Below are 9,193 nucleotides of genomic sequence, written 5' to 3' on the forward strand. Positions count from 1 at the left end.
CCGGGGCGGGCTCGGCTCCGGCCGGCGGCGCTCGGGGCCGGCGCCCGACCGGGGCCACTCACCGTAGATGGGCCGGAGGCGCCGGTCGTTAGGGTCCTGCACATGGCCCCGCGTCGCCATGATGACAAGCGCAGAGCCGCAGTGCGCACGCGCGGTGCCGGCCCCCGGGACGGGGCCGTTAAAGGGCCAGCGCCGCGTTCGGCTGCTCGGCGCGATCGCGATAGGGGGGCGAGCGCCGCGACATGAGCCAGTGCCGCGACCGGGGCGAGAGCGCGGCGCGGGGAGACGGACGGGCGGGTGCCTCCGGCCGCGGGGCTCGGCGGGAAGCCCGCCCTCGGCGCCCTGTCGCCGACAGACAGCCCCCGCTTAAGCCTGTCGCCTGTCGCGAGGGTTCCGTCGCCCAAGCCATTGGCCGCGGGCCTGTGGGGCGAGAAGAGGACGCGCCTGGTCCAGGGCTTCCATTGGGGGGCAGATGCTCCGCACCCATCCCCCGGGCCTCATCTTAGCGCAGGGGAGTTTGGGGAAACTGAGGCCCAGAGGGGTGACGTGACTTACGAGGGTCAGGGGTGAGATTCGAACTCAGGTCTTAGCATCATGGCCTTAGAGCTGGAAACCGAGACCCAGACAGGCTGCTTGAGTTACAAGGTTGCAGGGGAGAGATTTGAACCCAAGTCACAGACCTAAATCTGGAAGGAATTTCAGAATCCTTCTAATCCAGCCCCCTCATTTTACAGATGGGGAAGTAGAGGCCAGTATAAATTGCCTCATGAGGAGCCCAAGGTCACACACCAGATGTGAGCATCTGGAGCAAAATCTGAACTCACATCTTAACATGGTAGACCAGGAGCTGAACTCCGAGGCTGGCTAGTCCAAGCCCTCATTTTACAGATGTTCGGTGACTTGCCCAAGGTCACACAGGGACTGAGCATCCGGCCTGAGATTTAAATCCTGGTCTTCACACTGGCACCAGCGTCCGTTCCAAGGTATGAGACTAACTCCTAGTTTAGCCCAACTGACTTTTTTGGACAGTCCATCAGTTAACATGTATTAAGCACCTACTATGTGCCAGCCCCCCCCCATGTGCCAAGCTCTGGGAAAATAGGGAAAGGCAAAAGACAGTCCCACCTACTGTGTGCCAGGTAGCATGCTAAGCTCCTCCCAAAGCCTTCCTCATGAAAGGTTCAGAACTTTCCAGATAACTGAGCAGCCTAGTGAAAAGAACACTGAACAAGGTGTGAAGACCTCCATTTAAGCCCTGGATCTGCTATAGGACCATTGCTTCCCCTCTCTCAGCCTCAGTTTCTTCCTCTGTAAAATGGGTATCTTGGACAAGAAGATGTCTGAGGTCTACTCTGACATTCTCGAATTCAAGGAGGTTTGAAGGTTGCCTTGAGCATTGGCGGTTTCTGGGGAGCCCCTCCGGCACAAGGGTCAGGAGTACTCAAACCCCCAGAAACTCCTACCCACAACAGTGAGGACATTCCAGGAGGGCTCCTTCTGTTGTATGACCATTGGGAGAAGTTTGTCCAGAGACCGTGAGCTCTGAGAACTCAGCGCATTTCATAGGCTTTGGGGCTGCCAGAAATTGACACGGGAATTTTTAACCTGGAGTTGGACCTGCTAATAGGGGGTCTTTTATATATTATAATAACTGCATTTTAGCATAATTGGTTTCTTTTGTGATGCCCTGTATTCTATTTTATTCATTTCAGAACGTAATACTGAAGAGGGCTCCTCCAGGTTCACAGGATTGCCAAATAGGTCCACAGGGTCAGTGTGGAGAGAGTACCAGATTGGGAGTCAGGAGACCAGGGTTGGAACCTGGTCTCAGACAGACCTTACTAGCTGAGTATAATCATGGCAAGTCCCTTGACATCTCAGGGCCTCAGTTTCTTCATCTGAAAAATGGGGGTGGAGGGGAGGAGGGAGTCACTGGGGCTATCTGCCTTACCAGTTGCTGTGAAGGAAACCCTTCTCGAAATCTTAAGGTGATGAAGAAGTGTGATTTGTTAGGGGCAGCCAGGTGGCGCAGTGGATAGAGCACTGGTCCTGGAGTCAGGAGGACCTGAGTTCAAATGTGGCCTCAGACACATAACACTTACTAGCTGTGTGACCCTGGGCAAGTCACTTAACCCCATTGCCTAGCCAAAAAAAAAACAAAAAAAAGGCTATTAAAAAAAAAAGAAGTGTGATTTGTTGCTAATATCCCCTAACTTAACCCCCTTCATTTAGAGGTCATTTGCCCATTTTTCAGCTGAAGAAACTGAGGCTTTAGGGAAGGGACTTTTCCAAGAAGGCAAGGGACTCAAGGGCCAGAGTCAGGACCAAAACCTAGGTCTTCTGACTCTGGTTCAGGGGTCCAAGAGGCCTGAGGTTGGAGTAACTCAAGAAATTTGAGCCGGTTCCCTGAACTTGATTCTTTCGGCCAGTCCAGCTGGCCTCCTAGCTGCCCCCCAGCCTTAGCATTCCATATGCACCTCAGTGATTTTGTCCATGCTGTCCCCTCATCTAGCATGCTCTCCCCACTCATCCCCGCTTCTGAGAACTCCCAGCCCCGTCAAGAGGGAACTTGGCGGCCCTCGCCTGCCCCAGGTTCTTCTGAGAGGGAACCCGAGGTGATCTGGCTGGTGAGGGTTTGGGGTGGGGAGAGAGAGAGCCCTAATGTGGGTCTGAAAAGGGAGGGGAGGAGAGTTAGGGTTCAGCTCAGGGCCGTGGTGAAAGGGAGTCTGTTTCATGTGAGAGTTGGATGGAAAAGTACAGCCCCTGGGACGGGGCCAGACTAGAGAGCCTTCCGATGGGACTCAGGTTTCCTCCTTGGATGCTCATCCAGGCCCTCTGCCCCTCGCCCCTCTCAAGTACTCCTGGTGTTTTAGAGGATGGCAGAGTTAAGTATTCAGTGAAGTGCCTGCAATCAATCTCAACCACGAGGTCAATCAACAAATATGTATTAAGCCACTGCTATGCACCAGGCGCTGTGCTAGGGACTGGGGAGATAAAGACCAAAAAAAAAAAAGAAAAGAAAAAAGGGGGGATAAAGAGTTGATGTGCTTAGGACGACTAGACAGGACCTCACAGGAAATGTAGTCTGAACCTTGCATTTTACAGAGGAGGAAACCAAGGCTCAGGGAGGTTGACTTGACCAAGGTCAAAAAGGCAGTAAGGATCGGGGAAAGATTTGAACCTGGGTCACAGGATGGTAAACCTGCAGCTAGAATGACCTCAGAGGGTGTGTAGTCCAATCTCCCCATTTTACAGATGAGGAAACAAAAATGTGGAAGACAGCGCTGGATTTGGAGTCCAAAGCCCTGTGCTCAAAGACCCGCTGCCACTCGGGCCAAGGACCTGTCCCTTAACCTCTCTGGGCCTCAGTTTCCTCAACTGTGAAAGAAAAGATGCCCCCGGAGCACATTTCAGCTCTTGGTCTATGACCCTCTAAAATGGAGAGAATATCACCTACCTCAAAGACTCAAGATCATATACATGATAATATACCCTTTGCAGACCTACAGGTTAGCTACTATTAGCTGTAATGGGAGGAGGAAATGCAAACCACTCCAGCTGGCCTTGAAAGACCCTGTGTCTCACTTTGTGCTGTTCTCCTGTCCTCTGTTGCTTTGTTCCCACCCACTGCTACTGGCTTCTGGGCTCTGAGTCAGGCGGCCGGCTGCTGGCTTTGTTGACAGCCTCCTGGGGAGGCAGCCTCATCTCCCTTGCTGGTTTTGCCAAACCTGAATCACTCTGCACTTGCAAATTGATTCCTTGGGAGCTCTTTGTCGCAGTCTCAGGCTAGCACACCCATCTCAGACTCTTCTCCATTCTTTCATCTGCTTAAGGATTACTGGTACCTCCCATGGACTGGGCCAGACACTGGAGAGACAGAGATGGAGAAGAGAAGAGCCTTTGCCCTCACAGAGCTTATAATCTCAACGGGAGGCTAAGATGCTTACACAAATTACATACATTCATGTGATAAGAGCCTAGGAGTTTAGTTTAATTACAAAAAGTTATTTAGTATTATCTATCTGGAGAAAGTACCAGGCTCTGTGGGCATTCAGAAAAGAGAGCTCCATCCCTTACCAGCTGGGGGACCCTAAAAGAGAGATCAATGTAAAGTCCTTCTCTTGGGTTCAAAAAGTCAACTGTCCAAGTGTAGGGAAAGGAAGGCTTGGCTAAGCAACAGCTCTCTCTCTTCACCTTTGCCTCTTAGAATCCTTCAGAACACTAACAAGTCCCATGTCCTACTCAATGTCTTTTGCGATTCCCCCCAGTTATCAGTTCCTTCCCCCCAGGAGCTCTGACCATAGAGCTCACGCTATCTGCGACCTTAGGTCATTTCCCTTTTCTGAGTCCCTCTCGGTTAGTCATCTGTAAAACTATCCCTTAAGGTGATCTTTAGGGCAGCTAGGCGGCACTATAGTGCTGGGCCTTGGGTTAGGATGACTCATCTTTCTCGAGTTCAAATCTACCTAGCTGTGTGACCTTGGGCAAGTCACTTCACCTTGTTTGCCTCGGTTTCTTCATCTGTCAAATGAGCTGGAGAAGGAAATGGCAAACCACTCGCGTATCTTTGCCAAGAAAACCCCAAATGGGGTCATAGACAGTTGGACAGTACTGAACAGGGACAACATTATGCAAAAATCTACAGGGTGGAGTAGAGCAAAGAGTGATGGCCTTGGATTTAAGAGAACTAGATGTAAAAACTATTAATTAAGGAAGTTCATCTCTCAAAGCCTTCGTTTTCTAATCCGTAAAATGGGGATAATAATCCCTTACCTAGCAGGGTCATCCCAAGGTTTTGTAGACCTTAAAGTGCTACCTGTATGCAGGGTATTACTGATCTACTTATCCGTCCTGAGCTCTACCGTCTGGAATTATTGGGCAAATAATAATTAACGTTTATGTGACATCCCATTAGGGAATAAGCGCCCACTGGACTGTAAGCTCCTTGAGGGCAGGGACTGGTTTTTTGCCTCTTTTTGTATGTGCAGCAATATCTTGTTTTGTCCTCATGGCAGCTCTGCAGGGTAGGTTGGTAGTATCCCCATTTTATAGATGAGGAAACTGAGGCTCTGGAAAGGGAAGTGCTAAAGATGGGATTTGAATCTAGGTCTTCCTGACAAATCCTTCTTTCCTTAAGACCATGTCCTCCATTTGCAGACCACTATTACATCCTTTCCATGGAGTTCTTCCAGCTGGTGCTCAGATGGCTTGAATTGTGGGCATACCCCTTAGCCCTTTGCAGGTTTTAGGCTGCGTGTGATGAAAGGCTGTGGTGGTGTTGAGATACTCTGAGCCGAAATTGTGGTTTGTTTGGAGAACGTCAGATATCACTGTGTGTGCATCTATTCTCACTTTTCTGAGCAATAGGGACCAGAATTAGAAGGATGAGGACCTAATGCCACGCATCATTTCTGCCGCCGTAACATCTTTGTATCTGTCCCATTAGACTGTGAGCTTCCTGAGGGCAGGGAACTGTCTTTTGCCCTTCTTTGTACTCCTAGTGCTTACCACAGTGCCTGGTACATAGTAGCTGCTTAGTAAATACTTTCTGATCGTCTGACCATTCCCTTCTCTCCACTCATCCATAATTCAGGCCCACGTCAGCAGTCACGTAGCCTCGTGGCCCAGGCTTCTAGACCTCCTAGTTGGCTTCCCTCCCCAACCCAGAGAAATCTCTATCCCAAGGAGCCCGACTGTGACAGCTTTCCCCGACCACCCTCTTAGGAGGGAACCTCCACTATGCTCACAGCTTGCCCCATCTAGGGCTCCTCCCTCCCTCCCCTAATTCTAGCTTCCCTGTAGATGTTGCCTGCCCTTAGACTATAAGCTACTTGAGCATAGGAACTGTCCCATTTTTTTGTATTTGTATCCCCAGTGTTTAACACAGTGTCTGGCACATAGTAAGTGCTTAATGAGTGTCATATCTACCTACCTATCTCTCTATACCTACCCATCCATTTCTTTCTTTCTATCATCTGTACCTATCCATCTATTTCTATTTGTCTATCATCTTTATCTATCTATCAGCTATGTATATCTCTCTATCTGTCTGTCTGTCTATCTCTACCCACCCATCTATTTGTCTCTACCTATCCACTTAACTGCCTATCTATCTATATCTGCCCATCTGGCTATTTATCTCTCTCTCTATCTGTCCATCCATCCATCCATCCATCTATCTATCTAAATTTACTCGTCCATCTATCTGTTATCTACCCATCCAGCTATTTATCTCTCTCTCTATCTGTCCATCCATCCACCCATACGTCTATCTATCTATCTTTACTCATCCATCTATCTGTATCTACCCATCCGGCTATTTATCTCTCTCTCTATCTGTCCATCCATCCATCCATCCGTCTATCTATCTTTACCCATCCATCTATCTCTAGCTAGCTAGCTAGCTATCCTGCCCCAAACTCTCTGCTGACGTCCGGTCTTGCATCTCCAACTGCCTTTCAGACATCTAAGACTGAATGTCCAGTACACATCTCAAACTCACTGCGTCCAGAACAGAGCTCTCTCCCCCAAATCCTTCCTGCCCCACTTTCCCCATGACTGCAGACGGGCATCACTACCCACCCGGTCCCTCAGGCTCCCAACCTAGATGTCATCCTGGACTCCTCCCTCTCTCTCACCCCTCCCCCCCCATCCAAGCTGTTGCCAAGGCATCTTTCAAATACTTCCCCTTCTCTCCTCAACACTGCCCACCTCATCACCTCTCCCCTGCACTATTGCAACACCTGCTGGGGGGCTTGCCTGTCTCATGTCCATCCTCCGTTCAACCTCCTAAGTAATTTTCCTGATTATGACATTCTCCTACTCAATGAACTCCAATGGCTCCAGCATCAAACACAAAATGCCCTGGTTGGCATTCAAAGCCCTCCATGGCCTAGTCTCCTCCTAACTTTCCATTCTTCTCACACCTTATTCCCCTACACGCACTCTTCGATCTGGTAACACGGGCCTCCTGGCTGTGCCCCAACAGGACCCTCCATCTCTCTGCTCCGGCCATTCTCTCTGGCCGTCCCCTGTGCCTGCAATGCTCTCCCTCCTCTGTTCTCACCTTCCTGGCTTCCTTTGTGCCCCAACCAAAATCCCATCTTCTAAAGGAAGCCTTCCCCAGCTCCTTTTAATTAATTCTAGTGCCTTCTCTTTACTAATTATTTTTTATTTCTCTGGTCTATAGCTTGCTTTGTATACATTTGTTGTTGTCTCACCCTTTGGATTGTAAGCTCCTTGGGGGAAAAGATTGTCTTTTGTTTCTTTGTGTATCCCTAGCCCTCAGCATAGTGCCTGGCACATAGTGGGTGCTTCATATATTCTTATTGGTTGATTGATTGGTGTCACAGATCCACATACTGCCCCGAATTCCCCAGTTTGGGGGAATTTTTGACCTTGAAGAGACTTCCCTCCAGACAGTAGCTACACAGAGAAGTAGAGAAGAAAGAGGACTTGTGATTACATCTGGTTCTTTACTTCTCCTACCAGGCCTGACAGGGAGCTTGGGAAAGGCACGTGTCCTTCTTGTTATTTAAGGCAGGGACCAGCAGAGGCAATCAGACCAGGCCTAGCAGCGGAGAACTGCCCAGATGGAGGCAAAATGGGACTGGACACCTGGGCTGGGCGAGGGGAGGAGGCCAGGCCAAAGCAACAGATTCATGCTGGGTAAGAGGACTGCAGCCCCCAGACTTCCCCTTTTGCCTGAGAGACACCGTCTGGGAAAACTCCCGCTCCAACTAGTGTTTCGTTTCCCCTCTCTGTTTAACTGGTGAGGAGGACAGAAGAGGAAAGGAGAATGTAACCCCACTGGCTATAAGTCATCTTATAGCCTGTTCCACCATGTATAACACAGACTATCCTGGCTTCCCCCGCCTGAAGGCCATGATGTTAGATTTTACCATTTCCCCCTCAGGAGAAATCTCTTTTTTGTCTTTTTTTTTTTTTTATTAGGGAATTGGGGTTAAGTGACTTGCCCAGGGTCACACAGCTAGTAAGTGTCAAGTGTTTGGTCTGAGGTCAGATTTGAACTCAGGTCCACCTGACTTCAGGGCAGGTGCTCTATCCATTATGACACCTAGCTGCCCTAGGAGAAATGTCTTAAGGGAGTTTGGGGTGTCTAGACTGTCAGTGGCTCCAGCCCTCAATGATGTTACCTCAATTATAGGGAGTGGCCTCTACACCTCAGTTCCATTAGTCACTAATATATTAGCTTTTACATAGAAATATTTACTTTTAAAGGCATAATCACAAATACAGAAACTTATCCCCCAAATACATAGTTTTTTTTTTAGGTGAGGAAATTGGATTTAAGTGACTTGCCTAGGGTCGCACAGCTGGTAAATGTCAAGTGTTTGGTCTGAGGCCGGATTTGAACTCAGGTCCTCCTGAACCCAGGGCCAGTGCTCTATCCACAGCACCACCTAGCTGCCCCCCAAATACATAGAGTTTATAAATCCCCTTTTCCCCCTGCACCACCTCAGTCTCTAGGGAGGTGAAGAGGATGAGAGTCATAGCTTAGCTCTATTCCTATGGAGCACAATCTTGGTTCTAAGTACAAAGCCCATCCTGGCTTCTTGGGGCATCCGTGCTGGGCTGGCTGCATTACTCTGCTACAATCCTGACTCCAAATCCTGGTCCCAGAGGAATACCTCTGGCCCCTGAAACTGAGGATTACAAAACAACCCGGAACAAAAGCAACTCCCCCAGGCCTATTTCTCAGGGCTGGGAGTAAGAGAGAGGGAGTAAGGCAAGGAGGGTCCTTACCCTCTCATCTGTTTAGTTCATGGCGTCCATGCTTGGCGTAGCCAATAACACTTACTGAACAGAGCGTAGCCGAAAGATCAGAGTCAAAAAGGAACGATCAGGTCAGTCACCCCAGTTTGAAGTCACTGGCAGACAGTTGAAGGAGGCTGGTAGGGGACGCATTGGGCTCCGTGTGAGGAGAGCTGGGCATGCCCAGAGAAGCCTAGTTATATATATGTATTAACATCTATCTTCCCATGCTATTTGATTCGGGGCCATTAATAATCAAATAATCAAACCTATAATTCAAGTTTGAGGGGAAGCTTGACCAAATTGAGATTTTCCCCAGTTCGGACTACTGCTGTCATGAGCCAATGAGAGAGAGAGAAAGAGACAGAGAAAGACAGAGAGTGAGAGAGAGAGAGACAGAGAGAGAGAGAGAGAGAGA

At 49.4% G+C, this 9,193-nt stretch overlaps 1 protein-coding gene across 1 annotated transcript in view; it reads right to left on the reverse strand.

Annotated features, from left to right (window-relative positions):
• NAA25 (N(alpha)-acetyltransferase 25, NatB auxiliary subunit) overlaps window positions 1-136 on the reverse strand; it is a 45,207-nt gene extending 45,071 nt beyond the window's left edge. Inside the window, exon 1 of the mRNA XM_027862498.1 lies at window positions 63-136. Coding sequence (XP_027718299.1) covers window positions 63-120 — 58 coding nt within the window. The 5' untranslated portion in view covers window positions 121-136. The remainder of the gene's footprint in view (window positions 1-62) is intronic.
• Window positions 137-9,193: the final 9,057 nt, after the last annotated feature.

The sequence above is a fragment of the Vombatus ursinus genome, unplaced genomic scaffold, assembly GCF_900497805.2.
Source record: "Vombatus ursinus unplaced genomic scaffold, bare-nosed wombat genome assembly UNPS02001287.1, whole genome shotgun sequence".
NCBI classification, from domain to species: Eukaryota; Metazoa; Chordata; class Mammalia; order Diprotodontia; family Vombatidae; genus Vombatus; species Vombatus ursinus.